The following is a 27,110-nucleotide window of genomic DNA, read 5'->3' on the forward strand; positions in this document are numbered from 1 at the left end:
GGTGGCGGGCACCTGTAATCCCAGCTACTTGGGAGGCTGAGGCAGGAGAATTGCTTGAACCTGGGAGGCAGAGGTTGCATTGCTCTCCAGCCTGGGCAACAGTGAGACTCCACCTCAAAAAAAATACACACACACACTCACACACTCGCACACACGCATACACAGGTTGAACATCCCTAATTCAAAATCCGAAATGCTCCAAGTTTTCTTTTTTTTTTTTTTTTTGAAACAGAATCTTGCTCAGTTGCCCAGGCTGGAGTGCAGTGGTGTGATCTCAACTCGCTGCAACCTCCACCCCCCAGGTTCACGCTATTCTCCTGCCTCAGTCAACCTCCTGAGTAGCTGGAATTACAGGCGTGTGCCACTATGCCTGGCTAATTTTTGTACTTTTTGTAGAGACAGGGTTTCACCATGTTGGTCAGGCTGGTCTTGAACTCCCGACCACAGGTGATTTGCTTGCCTCGGCCTCCCAAAGTGCTGGGATTACAGGCGTGAGCCACCGCGCCTGGCTAGCTCCAAAATCTGAAACTGTCTGTGTACTGACACGATGCCGCACTACAAGTGGAAAGTTTCATATATAAGTACTTAACACAAACTTCGTTTCATGCACAAAATTATTTAAAATATTGTATACAGTTACCTTCAGGCTGTGCTTATAAAGTATAAATGAATTCGGTCTTTGGACTTGGGTGCCATCCCTAAGATATCTCATTATGAATAGGCAAATATTCCAAAATCTGAAAAAATCCAAAACATTTCTGATCCCAAGCACTTCAGATAAGGAATACTTAACAGTGTGTGTGCGTGTGTGTATAAAATATGCTTATCCATTCATACGTATATGCACATACCCAGCTCTGTGAGCCTGGGGCTAGTTGTGTTTGGGTCACATTTGTACCGTAGGGTTGGGTCCGTCAAATACAGTTTGAAAGAATAGATGAATAAAACAATATTAACAATAGTAATTAACCATTTAATTGATCCTTCACAGGCACCCTGAGGCCATGTGAGAGGGCTTTAGATGCAGGATTTTTTTTGAATCCCCTGCAGTCACCTGTGAGACAGAGACCGCTCTTAACCTCCACTCAGCAGAGAAGAGGAAGCTCTAAGAGCTCTTCGCTTGCCTCTACCACCCAGGAAGGAACCAGAGGGCTAAAGAGAGAGCTCATCTTTGATAGCATCAGAATGATGTGGCCATGAGAGCAAGGCCTGGGTCTCTGTGGGTCATAGCTGAGGCCCCAGCACTGGCCTAGGAACACAGCACTCAGGAATGAATAGCTGCCTTTTTTTTTTTTTTTTTGAGATGGAGTCTTACTCTGTCACCCAGGCCGGAGTGCAGTGGCATGATCTCAGCTCAGTGCAACCTTCGCATCCTGGGTTCAAGCAATTCTCCTGCCTTAGCCTCCCAAGCAGCTGGGACTATAGGTTCCCGCCCCCACACCTGGCTAATTTTTGTATTTTTAGTAGAGACGGGGTTTCACCATGTTGGCCAGGCTGGTCTCAAACTCCTGACCTCAAGTGATCCGCCCACCTTGGCCTCCCAAAGTGCTGGGATTACAGACGTGAGCCACCACACCCGGCCTAGCTGCCGTTTTTTAAGGGCCCATGGTGTGCCAGACCCAGTGCCCACCAACTTGGCATAGTAGTCCTTTTAACAGGCCTGGGAGGTGGGTGTTAATCATGCCTGTGTTAAAGGTGATGCCACGATAACAGCTAACGCTGTTGAGCAGTTCTCTGGTAACCACTGTGCTAACTACTTGGCTTGTATCTCCGCTTCATCAAAGCCACACCCCAGACTAGGAGGTGGTTCTTATTATTTCCATTTTACAGAGGACAGAACTGGAGCACAGAGATGCGTGGCTTACAGTCACACAGCACGAGGGCAGAGCTGGCACTGTAACCCAGTCTCTGACACTTAAGCTCTCTAAGCTTTTCACCTGTGCCTTATCGTGCAGAAATAGAGGTTCAAAAAGGTGAGGCATAGCAAGACCCCATCTCTGCAAAAAATAATTTTAAAAAATTAGCCAGGGCCGGGCGCGGTGGCTCAAGCCTGTAATCCCAGCACTTTGGGAGGTCGAGGCGGGCGGAACACGAGGTCAGGAGATCAAGACCATCCTGGCTAACACCGTGAAACCCCGTCTCTACTAAAAGATACAAAAAACTAGCCGGGCGTGATGGCGGGCACTTGTAGTCCCAGCTATTCAGGAGGCTGAGGCAGGAGAATGGCGTGAACCCGGGGGGCGGAGCTTGCAGTGAGCCGAGATCGTGCCACTGCACTCCTGCCTGGGGCACAGAGCAAGACTCCGTCTCAAAAAAAAAAAAAAATTAGCCAGATTTGGTGGCATATGCCTGTGGTCTCAGCTACTCGGGAGGCAGAGGCAAGATGAGACCTGGGAGGGTGGGGCTGTAGTGAGCTGTGATTGCACCACTGCACTGGAACCTGGGTGACAGAGTGAGACCCTGTCTCAAAAAGGAAAGGTGAGGCGACTTGCCCAAGGCGACACAGCCAGGAGGCGAGATACCATCATGGTTAGTCCTTAGAATTTGGGAGTCATGGGGCTCTGGGTTCAAATTGTAGCGATCCCACTTACCTATAGCGTGACATGGGCAAGTGACTGTCTCCCTGAACCCATTTCCTATTCCACATGTGAAATGATGTCACATGGACAATCAGCTTTGGCTCTAACAAACCTAGAACATCTATCAGTGGCTTAAACAAGAGAGATGTTTATTTCTTAGTCACAGAAAAGCCAAAAGGTAGCCAGTTAGCTGAGGGACCTAAGCTGCTTCTGTTTTGTTCTCCTGGGCACAGCTTCCCTTCCCATTGTTGCGTCAAGGTCTAAGAGGCTGTGGCCATCATGTCTTCATTCTCTCCAGCAGTGAGGGAGAAGGGAGGAAAAGGGGCAACGCGCTCATACCATTCGTTGAGAAAGTTTCTAAGCCAGGTGTGGTGGCTCACGCCTGTAATCCCAGCACTTTGGGAGGCCGAGGCAGGAGGATTGCTTGAGCCCAGGAGTTCGAGACCAGCCTGGACAACATGGTGAAACCCAGTCAATACCAAAATATACAAAAATTAGCCGGGCATGGTGGCGTGCATCTGCAGTCTCAGCTCCTCAAGAGGCTGAGGTGAGAGGATCTCTTGAGCCCAGGAGGTGGAGGCTGCAGCGAGCTGTGATTGTACCACTGCACTCCAGCCTGAGTGGGAGAGTAAGACCCTGTCTTTAAAAAAAAAAAAAGTTTCTGGATGTTTTCCTGTAACATTTCCACTCCTCCCCTGCTGACCAGGAAGTAGTCTCGTGAAAAGCTGTAAGGAAGGCTAAGAGGTATAGACTTTATTTTGGGTCGCCCTGACCAGATATATTTGGAGTTCTATTACTGTTGTAGGAAAGGGAATAGATGTTGGTTGCCAATTAATGGTTTGCCACAAACAGCGGAGGCAAGAGCACGTCCCTCGATGTTGCTGGAGTGTTGGACGTACAGACCGCTGAGAGAGGCCTGGCCAGCGTCGCTATTGCTCAGTAAATATTAGTTCTTGTTATTGACGTTACTGTTCCTGCTAGAGCTGGAGTTGGATCCAGGTGGAGGGATGGTGCAAAGGAAGGAAGGGTGGAGCTGGGACTCCAGGCCCCCTCCCTGTTAGCAAGGGAGCTTGCTGCATTGTATTCCCTTTCAGGACAGTGGTGACGATCAGCCCCTCTCACTGGATAACGGGAAAGAGCTCAAAGAACCAATGTCTGTGGGTGCTTTGTGGTGCAGGCCTGTACAAGCAGCCATTGTCCCTGTATGTGAACGTGACCTGCCTTCCGATCTGGGCTGCCAAGCTGTGGGTTATGGCTGGGCCATGGCTGATGGCTGCTTTGAGGAGGGGGCTCTCATACTCAGTCTTGGGCCGAGAGCGGAGGCTGTGGAGCGAGTGTCAGTGAAGCTGCGGTAGATTGTGGCAGGCTGAATGAGCGTGTCCAGATGCAGTTGGTTTCTCTTCCTGATTTGTCCTTGGTGCCTGCTTTCTCTCCCTGTCTTCAGTCCCAAGCAGACTCCGGTTTTGTCATTGCTTCTGTCCTTGTCTACTTTCCATTTTAATCAGTGGTTTGGATAAAGAAACAGAATCCTTTGTTGATATGGAAATGAGAAATAAACGGGTCGCAGCTCAGGTGTGGTCTCCTCCAGGAAGCTCCAGACTGACCCCCAAAGTCTGGGTCAGGTGTTCCCACTGTGGGCCCCCATCTCAGCGCTGTCCACTCTAGGTGTCCTGATGTGGGGACAAGTCTGTCTCAAGGCCTGCTTAACAGTTGAATGAATGAATGAGCAACTTCATGAACTCCTCTGACCCAATCTGACCCAATCTGATCCAGTGGTTAAGAGTTGGTTTTAGGCAGGGCGCGGTGACTCACGCCTGTAATACCAACACTTTGGGAGGCTGAGGCGGGCAGATCACCTGAGGTCAGGAGTTCGAGACCAGCCTCACCAACATGGAGAAACCTCATCTCTACTAAAAATACAGAATTAGCCAGGCATTGTGGTGCATGCCTGGAATCCCAGCTACTCGGGAGGTTGGGGCAGGAGAGCCCGGGAGGCAGAGATTGTGGTGAGCCGAGATCGTGCCATTGCAGCTCAGCCTGGGCAGCAAGAGCGAAACTCTGCTCCCAAAAAAAAAAAAAAAAAGTGGATTTTTGGATCTTGAAAACACTTATGCACTTACGTTCATTATAGCATTATTCGCAATAGCCAAGACGTGGATGCAAGCTAAATGTCCATTGAGGGATACATCGAGAAAGAAAATGTGGTCTTTACACATAATGCAATATTATTCAGAGCCCCATGGCTCTGAGCCTCAGTTTGCTTATCTGTAACATGGGCATAAGAATAGTATCAGCTGGGCGTGGTGGCTCATGCCTGTAATCCCAGCACTTTGGGAGGCTGAGACAGGCAGATCATGAGGTCAGGAGTTCGAGACCAGCCTGGCCAATATGGTGAAACCCCATCTCTGCTAAAAATACTAAAATTAGCCAAGTGTGGTGGCGTTCACCTGTAGTCCCAGCTACTCGGGAGGCTGAGGCAGGAGAATCGCTTGAACCTGGGAGGTGGAGGTGGAAGTGAGCTGAGATCATGCTACTTGCACTTTAGTCTGGGCAACAGAGCGAGACTCTGTCTCAAAAAAAAAAAAAAAAATGTAATCCCAGCATTTCGGGAGGCCGAGCCGGGCGGGTCACGAGGTCAGGAGATTGAGACCATCCTGGCTAACACGGTGAAACCCCGTCTCTACTAAAACAAAAACAAAAACAAAAAAAAAACTAGCCAGGCGTGGTGGCGGGCGCCTGTAGTCCCAGCTACACGGGAGGCTGAGACGGGAGAATGGCGTAAACCCGGGAGGCGGAGCTTGCAGTGAACTGAGATCTGGCTACTGCACTCCAGCCTGGGCAACAGAACGAGACTCCGTCTCAAAAAAAAAGAAAAAAAGAATAGTACCTTCTGGCCAGGTGTGGTGGCTCACACCTGTAGTGTCAGCACTTTGGGAGGCCGAGGTGGGCAGATCACGAGGTCAGTAGTTCGAGACCAGTCTAGCCAACATGGTGAAACCCCATCTCTACTAAAAATACCAAAATTAACGAAGTGTGGTGGTGGGCACCTGTAATCCCAGCTACTCAGGAGGCTGAGGCAGGAGAATCGCTTGAACTTGGGAGGCAGAGGTTCCAGTGAGCCGAGATCGCACCAGTACACTCCAGCCTGGGTGACATAGAAAGACTCTGTCTCAAAAAAAAAAAAGGGGGGGGGGCTGGGCGTGGTGGCTCACGCCTGTAATCCCAGCACTTTGGGAGGCCGAGGCAGGTGGACCAGAAGGTCAGGAGATTGAGACCATTCTGACTAACACGGTGAAACCCCGTCTCTACTAAAAATACAAAAAAAGAAAATTAGCTGGTCGAGGTGGCGGGCGCCTGTAGTCCCAGCTACTTGGGAGGCTGAGGCAGGAGGATGGCATGAACCCGGGAGGCAAAGGTTGCAGTGAGCCAAGATCGCACCACTGCACTCCAGCCTGGGCGACTGAGCAAGACTCGGTCTCAAAAAAAAACCAAAACAAAACAGAATAGTATGTTTCTCCCATGGTTGTGACATTCGAGTGAGCCAGTACACATAAAACAGTGCCTGGTTTTTTGTAGGGTTCATTGACTTTTCCAGAATCTCCCAACAGAACCAGGCCCTGGACTCCAGGTGTTTACTCCCAGCTCAGTGCTTTTTCCTTTCTGTGAAGCTGACGCTGCCAGTAGCTTCCTTGTACCTGCCAAATTCTGTCCTGCAAACAGTGTCCCATGAGTCCTGGCTGTGGGAACAGGGCATTTGGCCTGGAACAGCCTCAAGAGTATGATGGGATCTTGACCTTGGACTTGGCTGGCCTGTCCCAGGGCAGAGGGAGTGGGGTGCGCTGTGTGGCCCCAGCTGAGGAATCAGCTAAGGGATCCAGGGAGGCAGGTGAGGTGCAGCGTGAGGAGGTGACTCCAGCAGCGCCACCTCGCTGGGCCTGTGGTTTTGAGCGTTCCTTAGAGTCAATTTTGTTTAGGTGTGAAATGAGAGTTACAGCAGCCCAGCACCTGGCGCGTCGTGAGTGCGGGGTTGAAACTAGCCGGGTATTAGCCGTGGTCCCTGGTGAGTGACTCAACTCCTTCCAGCCCGGACTGCACCTGCTCATCTGCCAGCTGAGGGCCGGGGTTGGAGATGGAGACAGAGTGAGGAGGTACAGGAGCTTGGAAACTTGGAGCTGGCATTTTTTTCCTGAAGGGGCTCAGAGTCCTCATCTGTTAGTAAGGATTATTCCTCTCTTTCCTTCATTGGGTGTTCTCGAGCGCCTGCTGTGAGCCAGGCCCTGTTCTAGGCTCTAGGGTTATAGCAGCCAAAACAGAGCCCTGCCTCCTGGGAGTTGCGTTCTAGCATGGGAGAAAGGTGATGAATGAATATTAGGCCTAGAGGCAGGTGGTAGCAGGTGCTCAAAAGAACACAAGTGGAGTTCAGTGAGTGAATTGTGTGGTATGTGAATTACATCTCAATAAAGCCACAGAGCGAAGGAGCTTGCATAGATAAGTGGGGAGCTATTTAGATAGGGTCACTGAGGACGGCTTTTAGGAGGAGATCTGAAATAAACGGGGGAGCAGCAAGTGCAGAGGTCCTGAGCGGAAGTGCGGGGCATGTCTGGAACGCCCAAGGAATGGCATGAGGGCCAGTGTGCCTGGAGCAGAGTAGGGGAGGGGAGAAGTCAGAGAGGGACAGGCCAGCACCTGTGAGGGCTGAGCTGTCAGGGGGTGGGGGGTGGGGGGTGGAGTGTGGCCCAACAAGTGTCAGTGAATCCCCTGGAGGCAGAGCCCAGGGACAAGGTGGTCCAGGTGAGAGGGGATGTTGGGTGGGGCTAGGGGTGAGGGGGTGAGAAGTGACTGGACTCTGGGTGTATGTCACCGGGAGCTGGGTCAGGATTTCATGGACAGCACAGCAGCCGCTCCTACGGCTCTGGTAGGCTCCTCTGGGAGCACCCAGCGAGAGGTCATCCAGGGCCCAGCTCTCTGGAAGCTCAGTCGTGGGAGTTGCCAGATTTTTTTCTGATCATGACACTCTTACGATGACTTGGACTTGTGACCCCTGCATGAAGGCAAAGACCTGAGGGCCATCGACTCGGGACAGTCTTCCCTGTCTTAGTAGCTGTTTTTTTTTTTTTTTTTTTTGGCTCATGCATAACAGTGGTAGGGACTTAGTGCCCTTTGGACTTTTTTTTTTTTCTTTTCTTTTTGGTTGTTTTTACAAACAGCTCATTGAGATAAAGTTCACAGTTCGCTCATTGAAGGATGTAATTCAGTGCTTTTCAGCATGGATTGTGCAACTATCACCACAATCAAATGTTAGAACATTTTCGTTACCCCAAAAAGAAGCCCCGACTGGCACGGTGGCTCACGCCTGTAATCCCAGCCCTTTGGGAGGCCAAGGCAAATGGATCTCTTGAGGTCAGGAGTTCGAGACCAGCCTGGCCAACATGGTAAAACCAAGGCTCTCCTAAAATTAGAAAAAATGAGCTGGGCGTGGTGGCGGGCACCTGCAGTTCTAGCTACTTGGGAGGCGGAAGCAGGAGAATCACCTGAACCTGGGAGGCAGAGGTTACAGTGATCTGAGATAGTGTCACTGCACGCCAGCCTGGGTGACAGAGCAGAGAGCAAGACTCTGTCTCAAAAAAAAAAAAAAGGAAACCCTGTACCTATTTGCAGTGAGTCCCATTCCCCCAACTCCTCAGCGCTGATCTCCTCTCGGCCTCTGTGGATTTGCCTATTCTGGACATTGCATAGAAATGGGATTGCACAATGGGTGGCCTTTTGTGACTGGCTTCGGTCGCTTAGCAGAATGTTTTTGAGGCTCGTCCATGTTGTAGCAGATAGCAGAACTTTATTCCTTTTCATTGCTGAATAATATTCCACTGTGTGGATGGTCCACATTTTGTTGATCTGTTCATCCATTAAGGACCTTTGGGTTGTTCCCACCTTCTGGCTATTGTGAATAATGCTGCTAGGAACGTTTGTGTACAAGTATTTGAGTACCTGTTTCCAATTCTTTTGGGTATATACCTAGGAGTGGAATTGGTAATTCATTGGCCATGGAGTAATTATTTAAAACTTGAGGCCGGGCTCAGTGGCTCACGCCTGTAATCCCAGCACTTTGGGAGACTGAGGCGGGTGGATCACCTGAGTTTGAGAGTTGGAGACCAGCCTGACCAACGTGGAGAACCCCATCTCTATTAAAAATACAAAATTGGCCAGGCACGGTGGCTCAAGCCTGTAATCCCAGCACTTTGGGAGGCTGAGATGGGCGGATCACGAGGTCAGGAGATCGAGACCATCCTGGCTAACATAGGGAAACCCCATCTCTACTAAAAAATACAAAAAACTAGCCGGGCGAGGTGGCGGGCGCCTGTAGTCCCAGCTACTCGGGAGGCTGAGGCAGGAGAATGGCGTAAACCCGGGAGGCGGAGCTTGCAGTGAGCTGAGATCCGGCCACTGCACTCCAGCCTGGGCGACAGAGCGAGACTCCATCTCAAAAAAAAAAAAAAATACAAACTTAGCCGGGCGTGGTGGCACATGCTTGTTAATCCCAGCTACTCGGCAGGCTGAGGCAGGAGAATCGCTTGAACCTGGGAGGTGGAGGTTGCAGTGAACTGAGATCGCGCCATTGCACTCCAGTTGAAGAACCTAATTTCTCTACATTCTTGTCACTACTTTTTTTTTTTTTTTTTTTTTTTTTTTTTTTTTAAAAAGATGGAGTCTTGCTCTTGTCCCCCGGGCTGGAGTGCAATGGCGCGATCTCGGTTTACTACAACCTACCTCTGCCTCCCAGGTTCAAGCGATTCTCTTGCCTCAGCCTCCCAAGTAGCTGGGATTACAGGCACCTGCCACCATGGCTGGCTAATTTTTTTGTATTTTTAGTAGAGACAGGGTTTCACCATGTTGGCCAGGCTGGTCTCGAACTCCTGACCTCAGGTGATCCGCCTGCCTCGGCCTCCCAAAGGGCTGGGATTACAGGGGTGAGCTACTACGCCCGACCTACTACTTGTTATAGTCTGTCCTTTCCATGTCAGCGAGCCTAGTATGGGTGAAGTGGTATCTTGTGGTTCTGATTGGCATTTCCCTGATGGCTAATGATGTTGGTCATCTTTCCACGTGCGGATGCAGTCTGGTCCAGGCTGGAGTGCCGACACCCGTCTCCAAATGAATGGCCCTGAGGATGGGAGGTGAAGAGTTGTGGGCACTGATATTTTAGAGAGCGAGGTCTTCGTACTGGCCACCACTTCGAGAGGAACAAATTCCTTATTTACTTTCTTTTTTTTTTTTCTTTTTTTGAGATAGAGTCTTACTCTGTCACCCGGGCTAGAGTGCGGTGACACAATTTCAGCTCACTGCAACTTCCGCCTCCCAGGTTCAAGCGATTCTTCTGCCTCAGGCTCCCAAGTAGCTGGGATTACAGGCATGTGTCACCACGCCCAGCTAATTTTTTTGTATTTTTAGTAGAGCCTGGGTTTCGCCATGTTGGTCTGGAACTCCTGACTTTAGGTGACCCACCTGCCTTGGCCTCCCAAAGTGTCGAGATTACAGGCGTGAGCCTCCGTGCCTAGCCAATTCCCTTATTTCTAAAGGTTAGCAGGTTGGTTCACCTCTGAGGTATGGCCCACTTGACCTTAGAAGCGAGCTCGCTGCTAAGCTGGGTTGTGTTTGAGGGGGTGGGGTTTGGAGCTCTGTTGGGTGGTGACCTCAGTCCTGTTTACCCCTGCAGAAGAAAGACCCAGCCCAGTTCCTGCAGGTACATGGCCGAGCTTGCAAGGTGCACCTGGATTCTGCAGTCGCCCTGGCCGCTGAGAGCCCTGTTAATATGTAAGACTCATACGGGAGGCAGGGGAGTGTCTGTGACTGAAGACTGGGAGTCAGAACCGACCTGGGGTGGTGTAGAGTCTGGAGCAGAGACTGAAGTATGGACAGATGTTTGGGGACTCAGAGGCAGGGAAGGCGTGACCCACCTGTGAAGGTGGTAGTCACAGGGTGTAAGAACAATGAGCAGGGGTTGGGGTGGAGGCCCCAGAGTAGCGGTCCTGGTTGGAGGACTTAGAAATGGGTGGAGCCAGGGCCAGAGGCCCCGAGGAAGCAGAGAGTAGGTTGCCAGACCAGGGCTGTCTCAGGGTGCCTGAGGCCCGCCCCTCAAATACCCACTAGGACCTGGTTCAAGTTCCCCACTATTGCTTGGTTCTGAGAAATGGGGTCCTGGTGTCCCCAGGGGCAGTCAGATGACTGGCCCGTTTCAGGTCCCAGGAGCCTGAATGTGGATTCAGGGAGGCTTGCAGCAGAAGGGACTGAGAGCTGGGGGTTGAGGTGAGGGCCATGGCATGGGGACCAAAGCGGGCTGAGGGCCAGGCTTCCAAGCCTCAGCTGGCAGGGAGCAGGCGCTTTGTGTCCTGGGCAGTGTGGACGCTGAGGTTCTTGCTTTCCTGCTCCCCTCCCACTTCAGGATGCCCTGGCAGGGGGACACCAACAACATGATCGACCGATTCGATGTCCGTGCCCACCTGGACCACATCCCCGACTACACCCCCCCACTGCTCACCACCATGTAAGCCGCCTCCCAGAGGGCTGCCAGGCACAGTGTCATACCCAGGAGCCCCTGTTCTTTTCCCAGCTTGCCTGTCACCTTCCTAGGAGCCCCTCCTATTTGGTACCGCCCTGAGCCTGAGGGGGATGCCCCATTTCCCTTCCTGCTGGCTTGGGGTGGGATCCACCCCTTCCCTCTGATTTCAAGGTCTCGCCCTCCCCTAAAGCTCCCCAGAACAGGAGTCGGACGAACGGAAGTGTAACTACGAGCGCTACCGAGGCCTGGTGCAGAACGACTTTGCCGGCAGTGAGTGATCTGCAGGGGGACGAGGGGCGTGGGGTTTGGGGGCCCTGGAGCCTGGAAGACATAAATAAGTTTGGGAAGAAAAGTTTTATCCACATACTTTCTACTAAAGGGTCTTGGGTTCCGGCTCCAGCTCTACGATAGACTCACTTTGCCTGCATCTCTTTCCCCTTCAGGGCCTCCGTCTCTGGATTTGGTGTAGGGGATGTCTGCCGAATTGGTTGTTCCCAGCAGGGTCACGTCCATATACCATGCCTTCTGACTCTGTGGTCCTTTTTTCTTTAAAGAGTAGAGAAAATAGCAAGAATATGTTTTTATTTTTATTTTTAAATTTTTAAAATTTTTATTTATTTATTTATTAGAGGCAGAGTTTCATTCTTGTTGCCCAGGCTAGAGTGCAGTGGTACGATCTCGGCTCACTGCAACCTCTGCCTCCTGGGTTCAAGTGATTCTCCTGCCTCAGCCTCCTAAGTAACTGGGATCACAAGTGCCTGCCATCACCCCCAGCTAATTTTTTGTAGTTTTAGTAGAGACAGGGTTTCACCATCTTGGCCAGGCTGGTCTTGAACTCCTGACTGTGTGATCCACCTACCACGGCCTCCCAAAGTGCTGGGATTACAGGCATGAGCCACCGCGCCTGGCCATCACCCCGTTTTACAGACAAGGATGTCGAGGGGGAACACCCTGTCCAAGGATCTGGTATTCTCCACGTGTCCTTAACCGCTGCTCTCTGCTGATGGAAAGCTCTTAACTCACCTACCAAGAATTAGAGATTCCCTTTCTTGGGGTTCCCTGTGGAGTTAAGGGAAGGATCGAGTTCTCTGCTGGGTTTGTGCCTTACTACCTGGTGGATCTCAGTTTCCTCTTCGAGAAGCGTGGTGGTGGTGATTTTGTCGCATGGGGTGGTTGTGAGAGTTGAGTGAGGTGATGTGTATAAAACCCCAGCACTGAACCTGGCACAGTCAGCCCTCCATGTGGGTCTGCTGGTCTGGTATTTGTTTATTTCTAAGATAGATGCTTTTTTGATTTTCTAAAATCAGAGGCTGCCAAAATTCTAGTGATCACCGAGGCCTTAGAATCAGGGACATGTGGTATAATGGATACTGTTTTTGCCATCATTCCAGGCCACATAGATTCCTGGTGGTAGAGCCAGGGTTTCCTTAGTTTTGCCTCACTCTGCATTTATTCATTCACTTCCACAAACAGTCATTGAGCACATGCGGTGTGGCAGGTGCTACTCTGGGATCAGTGGCATGGTAGGGGAGAGGGCAGCAGCTCTATACTCATGTCAGTGACGCCAGTTGCAAACCAAGATAATGTGACAGACAGTGCACCATTCTCTGAGAAAAATAGGACAGAAGTCCTGGACCAAGGCTGGGGTCAGTGATGTATGGATAGAGGCTCCCTAGGAGGCACGGGTAGGCCACAGGATTCCAGGCCAAGAGCAGCCTGTGCAAAACCCTGTGTCAGCCAGGACTATGGGCACACTGGAGGGGCAAAGAGAAGGCCCGTGTGACCGGAGCAGGGAGAGCGAGGGAGCTTGTGCAAGGCAGGGTCAGCGGGGCCCCTCCTGGGCTTTGGAGACAACAAGTAGAAATGGAGTATCTGCTAGAGCAAGGAAGGGCCGTGCTACATCCCCTTCTGGCCCGCCAGCCCACCCACCTCTTGTTCCAGATAGAAAAACTCAGGCCAGCCGGGCACAGTGACTCATACCTCTAATTCCAGCACTTTGGGAGGTCGAGGTGGTGGATCACCTGAGGTTGGGAGTTCGAGACCAGCCTGACCAACATGGAGAAACCCTATCTATACTAAAAATACAAAATTAGCTGGGTGTGGTGGCACATGCCTGTAATCCCAGCTACTTGGGAGGCTGAGACAGGAGAATCGCTTGAACCCGGAAGGCAGAGGTTGCGGTGAGCAAGATCGCACCATTGCACTCCAGCCTGGGCTACAAGAACGAAACTCCATCTCAAAAAAAATACAGACAAAACTGAGGCCCAGGGAGGGAAGGAAGGAAGGGGACTCACCACCCACGGTCCCACAGCAAGTCAGGCACATATGTCTCACTGCAGGGAAGATCAGGAAGGCTCTGGTACATTGTTGAGTCCTCTAAGCTGGGTGTTAAAACGAGTCACGAAGAGGCTTGCAGTGGAGTGACCTGTGCAGTCAGTGGCGTGTGGCGCTCAGGAGCGGGTTTTGGTTCTGAAGGGTCCAGCCAGAGGCCTCCAGAAACAGTTAGAATGGTGGTAGAGTGTCCAAGTACCAGGCTAGGCACTCACTCTGCCTGTGGTCCCATTTTACAGAAAAGGAAACCGAGGCACAGATGTGCTGTCACTTGACCAAGGTCGTGTGTCCAGTGAGTGGTGTGTCCAAGGCTCTGCTGCAGTTGCTTGTGTCCCACCAGACACAGTTTGATTATCTGGAAGTGGCGATTGCCCCAAGGTGCACTGGGGTTGCACCTGTCTTCCTGCTTCACCGCACTCTGATGTTCTCCCACTGAATTCCTAGTGTCCCCAACCCACTCTGACCCAGAGTCTCTTGTTTGCTGCAGTCTCAGAGGAGCAGTGCCTGTACCAGATCTACATTGACGAGTTGTACGGAGGCCTTCAGAGACCCAGTGAAGATGAGAAGAAGAAGTGAGTTGGGGTCTGGGGTGCAGGGGGTTGAGGAGGCAGGAGGGCTGGGAGCCCCAGGCAGGCATGGCCTCTTCCATCCTGTCCACCAGGGTCTCCCCAGAACCAAGGATGGTGTTCAGCACACAGTCAGTGCTCACTTAATAACTGTGTGGAGGAAGAAGCCCTGTCAGGGTACCAGGGCTTGCCGACGGCTCTGCGTTGCATTTTCAGCTTGGGGAGTGGTGGGAGGTGCAGTCCCTGTGGTCAGACAGCTCTGGGTTTGAGTCCTGGCTGTGAGACCCTGAGTGGGAATTCTCTGAGCCTTGCTGTGCTTCCCTGTAAAATGGGGCTGGCAGGAGGCCCCGCTGCCTGGAGTTGGGAGGCATGCAGGAGACAGAGCTTGTGAAGTACCTGTCCTAGCACCTGCCGTGTAGTGAGCTTGCAATCAGCCCTCACTGATGTCACTCTGGAGAGAGGCTTCTCAAAGCTGCATCCCTCAAGGAGTGGCTGGGGAGACCTGAGCCTTATCCTGGAGCAGCTGCCTCTGAGGAGCAGCGGCCAGGCAGTCTCACTTCTCTCTTCTCCACCTCAGTCTGATGAGCACAGGCCCCTACCCTCACACATGCCGTTCCCTCTGCAGGGCTTAGCTCTCCTCCAGGCCAGCTGCTGTTGCCCTGGTGCACGGTAGACTGGAGCCCTGGCTCGGGACTGGGCGGCTCCCTCAGTGACACCTTCCCTCCTGCTCCCCCTGACTGCTTGCCGCCTTCCTCCACTGGGAGGGGTCCCATGGGACTGTCCTGGATGCTTCTTGGAGACTTCAGCCCTCGTCCACAGCCCCAGCCTCAGGGTCCTGCTCAGGCCCCTCAGGCACTGCTCTGTTCAGGGCAAAGCTGGGGCACCTGACTGCTCAGGAGGACTCTGGGCTGTGCCCTCGTGGGACTTACGGTCTGGCGGGAGACAGACCTTCCCCAACAGAGATGACCCAAGGAAGGCAGGGCTGGGGAGCTCAGGACAGTGCCGACCCACCATAGGTGCCAGTCAAGGACTTCTTGGCAGGTGGGGCCCTGGAGCTGAGATGTGGAGGAAGAGGGAGGAGCTGGGTGTGGGCAGGAGCAGAGGGACCTAGGCCGAGGGACAGCCTGAGGGGAGGGGGCCGTGGCACTCGAGAAGCTGGTGTGTGGGGCCAGCCTGGGGCCCTCCTCTCCGCCAGGCGCGGCCCTGGCTCAGCGGCTCCCCTTTCCAGGCTGGCAGAGAAGAAGGCTTCCATCGGTTATACCTACGAGGACAGCACGGTGGCTGAGGTGGAGAAGGCGGCAGAAAAGCCAGAGGAGGAGGAGTCAGCAGCCGAGGAGGAGAGCAACTCGGATGAAGATGAGGTCATCCCCGACATCGGTGGGGTCCCCTCTCTGCCCTCCCCACCCACAGTCCCTGGGCATCGTTTCTGTGTCTCGTCCCTCACCCTCTGTGGGGCACCCCGTGCTTACGAGCTGTGTCGCTCTCCCTCCCCCGCCCCAGGGCACGCCAGCCTCCTGCCACCCCTGTCTCACTCATCTCTCGTTTCTAGGGTGCTGTTTCTACGATCTTTTCCCCTCCTGGGTGTTGGCTCCATTCTTGTCCACTTGGGCCGGCCTCTCTGTGCCTCTGCCCCTCTCTCCTGCTCTCCTCCCTCCTCTGGAAAACAAGTGTTCATCCTCTTACAGAGCCAGCCCCCATCCTCCAGGCATCTGTTCACCCGCCCCCTCTCTGCCATTCACCTCCCCTCTGGATTCCCACTGGTCAAACCACCCCCGAGTCTCTCCGCTTTACTCATCCTGGCTCTCACTCCAGCAGCCGGCTCTTTTTATTTTTTTATGTATTATTTATTTTTTTGGGATGGAGTTCTGCTCTGTCACCCCGGCTGGAATGCAGTGGTGTGTTCTTGGCTCACTGTGACCTCCACCTCCTGGGTTCAAGCGATTCTCCTGCCTCAGCTTCCCAAGTAGTTGGGACTACAGGCACATGCCACCATGCCCAGCTAATTTTTGTACTTTTAGTAGAGACAGGGTTTCGCTACATTGGTCAGGCTGGTCTTGAACTCCTGACCTCATGATCCACTTGCCTCGGCCACCCAAAGTGCTGGGATTACAGGCATGAGCCACTGCACTCAGACAGCAGCCGGCTCTTTATTCACACTTTGCCACACATTGACCTCCGCCCAGCCCTCCTTCCGCTGGCTCATCACACGCCCTGCTTCCAAACACCTGTGACCCGTACCCTGCCTGCCACCCACCATGATCTTCAGCCGCCATCTGTCTGACCCTATTCAGTCCTCCCTCCCACGTCAACCCCGCCACACGTCTCATCCATTCCTCCCTCCCTCCATCCACCTTCCTTCCCTGCCTCTATTCCATTCATCCCTCCATCCCTCCTGCCCTCCAGCCCTCCCTGCATCCCTTCATCCGTCCCTCCACCCATTCATCCATCTCTCCCTTCTTCTTTCCCTCCCTCCGTTCATCTGCCCCTTCCAAGCCCCGTCCCCCAGCTGCCTCTGTCCACCGTGTGTTGCGCTCACCTCTGGCCAAGCCCTGTGCGAGCCTAGGGGATGCCAAGATGAGCCATACTTGATGCCATCCCTTCCTGAAGAGTGCTTCAGTCTGGCAGGCGCCCTATCACCCCCACCTCCTGGAGCACTGCCCCTTCTCCCCTGTCCTCTCGCTCGGCCGTGGCTCCTGACAGCCTTTCTCTTGGTGCAGACGTGGAGGTGGACGTGGATGAACTGAACCAGGAGCAGGTGGCAGATCTCAACAAACAGGCCACGACTTATGGCATGGCCGACGGCGACTTCGTCAGGTGAGGCCTGCCTGCTGACACTCCTCCCCATTCTGTGGGCCCCACCCTGGCATCTCACTGTTACTCCCCATACTGACAGCCATCCTGTTTGTGAGCATTTGTGTGCCTGACCCTGGGCCCAGGACTTTACACATGCAGGTCCCTGAGCCTATGGTGGTCGTGGCCCCACTTCATCTGTGCAGGAACAGGCTGCACCCAAATCACCCAGCCTGCCCTACTTAGTGTGACCTGGGGCGAATCTGACTCTTTGAAGCTCAGGGGATTCCTAGGCTGGGGGACAGCACCCTCTAGTGGAGAGGCCTCATTCCCTGGTCATTTATTCTGGCAGTTGCTGGTTGTACCTCTACCCTGAGCCATACCCCCTGCTGAGCTCATAAGACCACACAGAATGGTCCCAGCTCACTGGGCAGTGAACCCGAAGCAGAGCCTGAGCACGGCACCCTCTGCCCAGAGCCCTTTGTGGCTCCCACCTCCCTCAGGCACATCCAGTGTCCTCACCATGGCTGAAAGGTCTTACCCATCTGGTCCTCTTGACTGCCCCCATCCCCCCTGCCCAGCCTCCATGGCCTCCTTGCTCCTCAAGTGCAGAGGCCTGTCTGCTGTTCGCTTCGGGCGTCTGCAGCTTGCTCCCCCAGGTTTCTCTCTAGATACCCCGTTCTGTGTGGCTTCCCTGAGCTTCCTCTTGAAAAATGCAGCTTCCTCTGCCTTTGCTCTAATATCTAATGGACCATGCGTTTTATTCCCTTGCTCATTGTCTTCTCCCCTAGAATGTAAGCCCGTGCAGGTGAGGATTTCTGTTTTTTTTAGTGCTGAGTTCTTGATGCCTAAGATAGGACCTGGCACATAGAGGGTGCTTAATAAGTGGCACTGAATGAAAGACACCTCAGGCTGGTGTGGGGTGACTCGGGTCCCTCACTTTCTCTGATGACTCAGCCTGTGTCCTCCATGTCCTGTGGCGTGCCCCCTCCTCCACCCTAATTCTCACCCCCCTCTATAGGATGCTCCGGAAAGATAAGGAGGAGGCAGAGGCCATCAAGCACGCCAAGGCCCTTGAGGAGGAGAAGGCCATGTACTCGGTGAGGTCTGGGCTAGAGTGGAAGGCGACAGGGTTGTGTCACAGGGAGGGCACCCCGTCACCAGTCTGGCACCCACCCTACTCCAGGGACGCCGCTCTCGACGCCAGCGGAGAGAGTTTCGGGAGAAGCGGCTGAGGGGTCGCAAGATCAGCCCACCCAGGTAGGGCTTCTCCCTGAACCCCCACCCTGCTGGCATCTGGGGGAGGGGAGCGGGGGCTTAGGGCCTGAGAAGGCTCTTTGGAGGCAGGCATTTGACTTGAGGAAAGAGTCTTTCTAGTGGGGCGATGCATGGCCTGCGTGAAGGTTTAGAGGTAGGAACGGCCTTGAGGGCCATGTGGACTCCTTTCCTTGCCAGCCGCTCCCCTCACCCTGCTGGACTGGGGGCCCTTGCCAGACTCCCAGGAGCCCATGCACAGGCGGCATTAGGCTGTCACCAGGGCGGCGGAGGAATAGAGGGCACAGGCTTTGCCCTGGACTCTCACTCAGTTCTGCTGCTTGGCTGTTTCCTGTGTTGGAGTTTGGACAAGTGACTTCCTGAACCCTCTGAGCTTCAGTTTCTTCCTTTGGAAAATGAAGCATTATCACCTACCATGAGAGAGGGCTGGGGCAGTCCCCACAGGGAGGTCTTGGGACAGGTTTGGATGAGGCAGTCTGGCTTGGAGCAGAGAGCCCAGCCTGGGTCAGGAGGCCTTGAGGAGAGGCCCGGTGCAAACCCATGCCTCTTTTTGCCACATCTCTTAAAGGAGAGTGATTGAGAGTTCCTGTAAGGCTTAAACGACTTGTAGGTTCAGGGGTTGGTGTGCGAAATATTCCTTAAAGAATAGCACCAGTTGTCACTGCTGTCAGTGGTGGCACAGAGGCACATAGAGGGTAGTGCAGGAAAGCCCAGGCTGGGTGGCTATAGGGCCTGGGTGTGGATCCCCGTTTCCTCCTTTATGAGCTGCATGATGCTGGACAAGTGACTTCACCTCTCTGGGCTTCAGTTTCCTCAGCTGTGATAGTCTTTCTCTTCTTTTTTTTTTCCAGAGACAGGGTCTTGTTCCGTCACCCAGGCTGGAGTGCAGTGGTGCAATCACGACTTACTGCAGCCTCAAATTCCTAGGCTCAGGCGAGCCTCCTACCTCAGTCTCCTTAGTAGCTGAGATTACTGGCATGCATCACCACTCCCAGCTAATTAAAATAAAATATGCTTTGTAGAGATGGGGTCTTGCTGTGTTGCCCAGGCTGGTCTCAAACTCCTGGGTTCAAGTGATCCTCCCACTTCAGCCTCTCAAAGTGCTGGGATTACAGGTGTGAGCCACCGCACCCAGCCTGTTTTTGTCTTATCATCATCATCATTGGTAAACCCAGACCCAGTGAGAGCCAGAGACGAGGATTGGGAGGAGGGATGCTTTCATTCTAGGGTCAGGAGGCCAAGCAGAACCAGGGTTGCTGAAGTCCAAGTTCCTCAGAGTTGTCATGGGTCTAGGACATTGTGGGGTGGGGCCTAAGTTCATGCTTTGGACAGATCTGAGGTGGGGGTGGGTGGAGGAATCAAGGGAAGGCCCCCAACCTGGTCAGCAACCCCCTCACTGTGCCAGGTGCCTAGCTTTGGGTCCTCAGGTTGGGGGACTTATCCCAAATTCATGCCCACTGAGATCTTAAGCCCCAACTTGTCCCACCCCATTCTTCTCTCTAGCTATGCCCGCCGAGACAGCCCCACCTATGACCCCTATAAGCGGTAAGTTCCTCCGGAGGACCAGGGAGTAGCAGACAGGGAGCTCCCTGATGGGGACGGGTGCTGAGGAGGGGATGGGAGGTTCACCCTACTAGGCCACCCCAAGACCACAGACTGCATGATATGTTCTGGGTCTAAATCATTTTTGTGTTTTCCAGATCTCTGTCTTGTTTTCCCAGTTTTAAATAAAATTTTGCTTTTTTTTTTTTTTTTTTGAGATGGAGTCTCGCTCTGTCACCCAGGCTGGAGTGCCGTGGCCCGATCTCACTGCAAGCTCCGCCTCCCGGGTTCACACCATTCTCTGGGACTACAGGTGCCCGCCACCAGGCCCAGCTAATTTTTTGTACTTTTAGTAGAGATGGGGTTTCACCGTGTTGTTAGCCAGGATGGTCTCGATCTCCTGACCTCGTGATCTGCCCGCCTCGGCCTCCCAAAGTACTGGGATTACAGGCGTGAGCCCCGCGCCCGGCCAATAAAATTTTCTTTATATTTTGAAGCTTCTTTATTTTATTTTTCTGATTTATTTATTTATTTATTTTTTAATTTTTTTTTTTTGAGACGGACTCTTGCTCTGTCACCCAGGCTAGAGTGCAGTGGCGCAAACTCGGCTCACTGCAAGCTCCGCCTCCTGGGTTTATGCCATTCTCCTGCCTCAGCCTCCCAAGTAGCTGGGACTACAGGCGCCTGCCACCTCGCCTGGCTAGTTTTTTGTATTTTTTAGTAGAGATGGGGTTTCACCGTGTTAGCCAGGATGGTCTTGATCTCCTGACCTCGTGATCCGCCCGTCTCGGCCTCCCAAAGTGCTGGGATTACAGGCTTGAGCCACCGTGCCCAGCCCTATTTTTCTGATTTAAATACAACGCAGTCTTATGGTAAAAAATGATCAAATATGGCAAAACAGTGTGACTGAGAAATCAAGTCACTTTAATCTCAATTTCCAGAAGTGGCCAGTGGGAAATAACGGGCACTCAGTAGCACCGCTGGGCACACGTGCTTGTCTCGTGGGTGAAAGAGTGATTGGAGCAGGGATTTTGAGAGGGACCAAGCTCAGTGTGATCCCAGTCCCCCTCATCCAAGCTCTATAGCTCTCTGAAGCCCAGTTCCCTCTTTGGAATGGGGGTGGGAATGGGATCTTCCTCATGGGGCTGTGGGTCGAGATTAGATAAGGTGTGAATGGCTTCTGGGGAAATAGAAGGTGTAGGTTAGTGCTCCATACATGGGAGTGTTGGATATCAGGTACCTTCTTTTTATTTTTAAAATTTTATGTATTAAAAAACTTTTTTTTTTTTTTCCTTAAAAAAAATTGAGATAGGGTCTGACCAGGCTGGTTTTGAACTCCTGGTCTCAAGCAGTCCTCCCACCTGGGCTTCCCAAAGTGCTGGGATTACAGACGTGAGCCACCACACCTGGCCACTTTTTTTATTTTACTAAAATGGAATTGCACCACACTCAGTGTTTTAGAACTCGCTTTTTCCTCCCAGATATCCATGTTTCTTTTGAGTAAAACTTTTCTGTGGTTTGTGCAGAGATCTGCTTATCTTTTTTGGGGGGGGCGGGGCAGAGTCTCGCTGTGTTGCCCAGGCTGGTGGGCAGTAGTGTGATCTGGACTCACTGCAACCTCTGCCTCCCAGGTTCAAGCAGTTATCGTGCCCTCAGCCTCCTGAGTAGCTGGAATTACAGGTGCGTGCCACCATGCCCAGCTAATTTTTTTGTGTTTTTTGTAGAGACGGGGTTTCACCTTGTTGGCCAGGCTGGTCTCAAACTCCTGGTCTCAAGTGATCCGCCTGCCTGGGCCTCCGAGAGTGCTGGGATTACAGGTGTGAGCCACCACGCCCGGCCTGCTCATCCATTTTTCATAGCCACATAAAATCAGAGCAGTTGTCTGTCATTGTCCTTCCTGGTTATTTAGCAAAGGCTGCATGGTTGTGAGTCAAGTCCTTGTCCAGAGCTGGGTCTTCAGTGCCCTCCAGGCTCCATCCACCCGCCTGGCTTCCCGGGTCGCTCTGGCCCGCGCTGGCGCTGCTGTTGCTCTGCTGTGTGTGCTGTTCCCGGAGAGGCTCCGGGAACCTGAGCTAGTGAGCCTCCTCCTCCCTACCCGTAGGTCACCCTCAGAGTCCAGCTCGGAGTCCCGCTCCCGCTCCCGCTCCCCAACCCCGGGCCGCGAGGAGAAGATCACGTTCATCACGAGTTTTGGAGGCAGCGATGAGGAGGCAGCCGCAGCTGCTGCTGCCGCAGCCGCATCAGGGGTCGCCACAGGGAAGCCCCCCGCACCTCCCCAGCCTGGCGGCCCCGCCCCAGGACGTAATGCCAGCGCCCGGTCGGTAACGCTCACGCCGCCCGCCCTACGCCCCGGTCACCATGGGGGGGACCCGGGGCAGAGGGGGGCCGCGGCTCAGGCCTGCGCTGACCGGCCCTCCGTGCCCCGCCTGCAGCCGCCGCTCCTCCTCCTCCTCCTCCTCCTCTTCCGCCTCGAGGACCTCCAGCTCCCGCTCCAGCTCTCGCTCCAGCTCCCGCTCACGCCGTGGCGGGGGCTACTACCGTTCCGGCCGCCATGCGCGCTCCCGGTCCCGCTCCTGGTCCCGCTCCCGTTCCCGCTCCCGGCGCTACTCCCGGTCCCGTAGCCGTGGCCGCCGGCACTCAGGTGGGGGCTCCCGAGACGGACACCGCTACTCCCGCTCGCCTGCCCGACGTGGTGGTTACGGGCCCCGGCGCAGAAGCAGGTATGTGCGCCTGGGCGTGGGCGGGAGAGGCTGGGGGGCGCGGGCTTCGAACTTGGGGAGAAGGTGCTCAGAGGGAGGAAACCTGGCCACCTGGCTCAGAGAACACCCCATCTGAGGTGACAGGCACAGGCCACTGCTCTTCGGCAGGAAGCCCTTGGTTGGAAAGGGCAAGGCATGGGTGTTTGCGTACGCATCGTGGTGGCAGTGGAGGTGGAGCCCAGCCCGTTTTCCATGGCAGGGTATGGAGAGGAGACTGCATATCTCTCTCTCCTCAGGAGACTGTCTTTGCTGTCAGGGGTTCCAGGTCGAGGGGAATAGAAGCGCATGGACGCTCCAGGGTATTCTGTAGCTTGAAGGGACGGGTCCGGGTCTTGGGGGCTGGGAAACCCCTTGGTGGGGGTGCGTTCCTGTGTGGCCAGGAGCTGATGGGGAAGCGGGTGGAAAAAATCAAGACAGCTCATTGGCCTGGCGCGGTGGCTCACACCTGTAATCCCAGCACTTCGGGAGGCTGAGGCAGACAGATCTCCTGAGCTCAGGAGTTCGAGACCACCCTGGGCAACATGGTGAAAACCCGTCTCTACTAAAATACAAAAAATTAGGCCAGGCGTGGTGTTTCACGCCTGTAATCCCAGAACTTTGAACCCAGGAAGCAGAGTTTGCAATGAGCTGAGATCATGCTACTGCACTTCAGCCTGGTGACAGAGTGAGACTCCGTCTCAAAAAAAAAAAAAAAAAAAAATAGCTGGGCATGGTGGCGTGCGCCTGTAGTCCCAGCTATGTAGGAGGCTGAGGCACAAGAATTGCTTGAACCCCGCAAGCGGAGGTTGCAGTGAACTAAGATTGTGCCACTGCACCCCAACTTGGGCTACAGAATGAGACTGCGTCTCAAGGCAAAAAAAAAGACATTTCATTTTGGAGAACACACGATGAGAGGCCAGCTCTAGGGATGGTTTAGAAAATAAAAGTCACCTGGAGACTGGTCCACCCCCTTCCGGTCTCCTTGCCTGTTGGGGTCAGGACTGCTCTTGGAAGGGCAGCGACGCTGGGTCGGTGGGAGCATAGCCTGCAGGGCACCTGCCCAAGTGTAGAGTCCCTGGGCCTCTGCTTCTGTAAAATTGCAATAATAGCATCCGCTTCTCTGGGCTGTTAGAGGTGTAACAGGTAAACCCATGTAAGGTGTTTAGGACAGGGCTGGTGCTGTCTAAGTGCCGTTAGTATCGTCAGCATCATTACTTGCATTATTGTAGCACTGATCACCATGTCAGCTGCCTGTAGGGTCTGACAGGTAAAGTAGAGGGGCCAGGTAGAGATCCTGCTGACCTGGCAAGCACGTGTTCCCTCCAGTGGGGGCGTTGATCGCTCAGCAGCAGGTCTAGTGTCACCTAGTCTTTCTAGTTCTCAGGAGAAGTTGAGGGTCTGGATTTTTAGAGGATAGCTCTTGTTTTCTTTCCTTTGTTTTGAGACAGAGTCTCGCTGTGTCACCCAGGCTGGAGTGCAGTGGCGCGATCTTGGCTCACTGCAACCTCCACCTCTTGGGTTCAAGTGATTCTCCTGCCGCAGCCTCCCAAGTAGCTGGAATTACAGGCGCACACCACCACGCCCGGCTAATTTTTGTATTTCTAGTAGAGACTGGGTTTCACTATGTTGGCCGGGCTGGTCTTGAACTCCTGACCTTGTGATCCACCCACCTTGGCCTCCCAAAGTGCTGAGATTACAGGCGTGAGCCACCGCGCCTGGCCCTTGTTTTCTTAATAATGACAACAAATTTTAATTTTATAAAAATTTCATTCAAAAATTAGCCGGGCATGGTGGTGCACGTCTGTAATCTCAGCTGCTCGGGAGGCTGAGGCAGGAGAATTGCTTGAACCCAGGAGGCGGAAGTTGCGGTGAGCCGAGCTGTTGCACCACTGCACTCTAGCCTGGGTGACAGACTCCATCTCAAAAAAAAAAAAAAAAAGCCCAAGCAGAGTTAGTGTGTGGCCATGAATTGGCTTCCGGGTCATATATTCCTTGTAGCTTACCCAGAGCAATGACAGGAGAAAGACTTGGAGGGCAGGTGGGACCTGGGCACATCTTGCATGCCAGCCTGAGAGTGTCCGGAGCAGGGAGAGGATGGGGTTCCACATCCCCAGATTGGAACTTGTGGGTCTGTGCTGAGAATGGTGGAGGACAAGGGATGGTCCCCACTGCTGTCAAGACCCTGGACACAAGCAGGATGAGGAGGTTGGTGAGGGTGTAGATGAGGTCACCGTGGAACACCATTGTGCCTGAGCTGGACACGGCTCATAAAGAGGGAGCCAGCCATCCCTCCCAGAGCCCCCTCCCGAGAAGTTGGCAAGTGGGTATCTAGTGAGGGAGAGGTGACACGGGCCAGGCAGGGCTCATGATGGCAGGACTGCCCTTAGGCTGAGTGTATCTAGAACGCCATCTCTGTAGCCAGAGGGAGGCCAGAGTGCCGCTTCAGGACATTTCTGAGAGAGAGTAGCAGGAGAGGAGAGTCAAGCTCGTCACCCCGGGCCTTGCAGGAAGGAGGACTGTGGATCTGAAGCCAGGGTGGGGTGCGGTTGGGGTCCCTGGAGCCTCACAGTCCTCCTCCCGCCCTGCTGCATCCCCAGGAGCCGCTCCCACTCAGGGGACCGCTACAGGCGGGGTGGCCGGGGCCTCAGGCACCACAGCAGTAGCCGCAGCCGCAGCAGCTGGTCCCTCAGTCCGTCCCGCAGTCGCAGCCTGACTCACAGCCGCAGCCACAGCCCCAGCCCCAGCCAGAGCCGTAGCCGCAGCCGCAGCCGCAGCCGCAGCCAGAGCCCCTCGCCATCACCCGCAAGAGAGAAGCTGACCAGGCCGGCCGCGTCCCCTGCTGTGGGCGAGAAGCTGAAAAAGTGAGCAGGGCGGGTCTGGAGGAAGAGGGCTGCCAACCTCAGGTGGGGAGGGCAAACGTCACTGTTTTCTTTTTGGGGAAACAGCCCTACCCCAGGAGGTCCGGGGGCCGGGGTATGGCCCTGGCCTGGGAGGGTGGATTTCAGGGGGACACAGCCCTGGCCTGGGGGGTCTGAGGAGGACACACCAAATCCAAGGGGATCTGCACAGTCAGAACCTTGTCCTTGATGAGGGTCAGAAGGGAACAGGGCCCGGTCTTACAGGTTCTGTGGGGTCTGAGAGGGTCATGGTTGCACCCTGGGGCCTCAGAAGGCCCATGCCTTGGCCACCTGATCTGAGGGCAGTGCTGAGGCTGGGGTCAGAGGTGGCAGCTGTCCTTTCCCCCTCCCAACCATGTCCTCTGGCCCTGCCCCCACCCAGGACCGAACCTGCCGCTGGTAAAGAGACAGGAGCTGCCAAAGTCAGTAAGAATTTGGAACTCGCCCGTCTAATTCCCGTCAGCAGCAGTGCCCAAGAGCTGGGCCTGGTGGGCCTGCAGGGGGGCCCGGGTGGGCTGGGAGATCCAGCCCCAGGGACTGGGAGGGGAGCGGGGGAAGGGTCTGCCCCCATGAGAACCATATCCCTCTTCCCTCCTCACTGTACACTGGGGCTCCATCTGTCACTGAGCCTCTGGGAGCTTCAGGGCTGTCCACAGCCTGCCCCTCCTCCCCATGTCGTTCCCCCCCCCCGCCCCAAAAGCCCCAGGCTCTTGGCTGAGGTGGGTTGTGGGAGCTCTGGGACACCCACCCCCTCTCCCACCTCTTCTCCCCCCTCCCCAGCCCAAGCTGACGCCTCAGGAGAAGCTGAAACTGAGGATGCAGAAGGCGCTGAACAGGCAGTGTATGTTCTGCCCCGTCCCTCCAGGGTTTCACAGCTCTTCCCCTTGGCAGTGGGAGCACGAGACCCAGCACCACCTCGGGAGGCCTGGCCCTTCCCTGGAGAGTCTGTGCAGGCGTGGAGGTGCTCTGGGGAGGAGTGGGTTTGCATCAGTTCCGCTGCCGCCATGCTGAGGCCTTTGCAGTCAGGTTGACCTGTCTGAGCTCAGCTTCCTCGTTTTAGAGAGTGGGGCTCTTGCCGGGCGCGGTGGGCTCACGCCTGTAATCCCAGCACTTTGGGAGGCCAAGGTGGGTGGATCACGAAGTCAGGAGATCAAGACCATCCTGGCTAACACGGTGAAACCTCGTCTCTACTAAAAATACAAAAAATTAGCCAGGCATGGTGGCGGGCTCCTGTAATCCCAGCTACTGGGGAGGATGAGGCAGGAAAATGGTGTGAACCCGGGAGGCGGATCTTGCAGTGAGCTGAGATCGCAGCCTGGGCGACAGAGGGAGACTCCATCTCAAAAAAAAAAAAAGAGAGCGGGACTCTTAAGGGCACCCCTCAGCCACCGTGTATCTTCCTCCCTACAGTCAAGGCGGATAAGAAGGCGGCACAGGAGAAGATGATCCAGCAGGAGCATGAGCGGCAGGTGAAGTGGGGAAGGGAGGGCTGGGGTGGTGGGTGGGTGCTGGCCTGGCCACGTCCTCATAGCCCTGTCTGCTGCAGGAGCGGGAAGACGAGCTTCGAGCCATGGCCCGCAAGATCCGGATGAAGTAAGACCTTGCCCCTCCCTGTCCCATAGCCACACCTCCTGCTCCTGGGCTTCCTGGCCTTCCCACCACGGGCTCTTGGCTCGAGCCCTGCCCAGCTCCCTGTGGGTGGATGAAAGGCAGAGCCCTGCCTGGCCCTCAGGGCTGTGCCCCACCACCTCTCTCCTCCTGAATTTCCTCCCTCCATTTCGGCCTGCCTCCCGCCACCGCAACCTTGTCCCAGCTCTTCCAGCCTCCAAGTGCCAGTC

General features: G+C 54.4%; 1 protein-coding gene across 3 annotated transcripts in view; it reads left to right on the forward strand.

Annotated features, from left to right (window-relative positions):
- The window catches only part of CLASRP (CLK4 associating serine/arginine rich protein), an 83,637-nt gene that overhangs the window by 54,828 nt on the left and 1,699 nt on the right, over positions 1-27,110 (forward strand). For 2 of the 3 annotated variants that reach the window (XM_050772110.1, XM_050772108.1), the window contains 16 exons: positions 10,291-10,388; positions 11,017-11,118; positions 11,324-11,403; positions 13,952-14,036; positions 15,259-15,407; positions 16,748-16,844; positions 17,842-17,920; positions 18,007-18,080; positions 19,599-19,640; positions 21,739-21,954; positions 22,070-22,357; positions 24,973-25,236; positions 25,655-25,694; positions 26,053-26,113; positions 26,683-26,741; positions 26,819-26,865. In XM_050772110.1, coding sequence (XP_050628067.1) covers positions 10,291-10,388; positions 11,017-11,118; positions 11,324-11,403; positions 13,952-14,036; positions 15,259-15,407; positions 16,748-16,844; positions 17,842-17,920; positions 18,007-18,080; positions 19,599-19,640; positions 21,739-21,954; positions 22,070-22,357; positions 24,973-25,236; positions 25,655-25,694; positions 26,053-26,113; positions 26,683-26,741; positions 26,819-26,865 — 1,781 coding nt within the window. Of the gene's footprint in view, positions 1-10,290; positions 10,389-11,016; positions 11,119-11,323; positions 11,404-13,951; positions 14,037-15,258; positions 15,408-16,747; positions 16,845-17,841; positions 17,921-18,006; positions 18,081-19,598; positions 19,641-21,738; positions 21,955-22,069; positions 22,358-24,972; positions 25,237-25,654; positions 25,699-26,052; positions 26,114-26,682; positions 26,742-26,818; positions 26,866-27,110 lie in introns of all 3 variants that reach the window. The other variant, XR_007721753.1, reaches the window with a different exon arrangement.

The sequence above is a fragment of the Macaca thibetana genome, chromosome 19 (genome assembly GCF_024542745.1).
Source record: "Macaca thibetana thibetana isolate TM-01 chromosome 19, ASM2454274v1, whole genome shotgun sequence".
Classification (NCBI taxonomy): Eukaryota; Metazoa; Chordata; class Mammalia; order Primates; family Cercopithecidae; genus Macaca; species Macaca thibetana.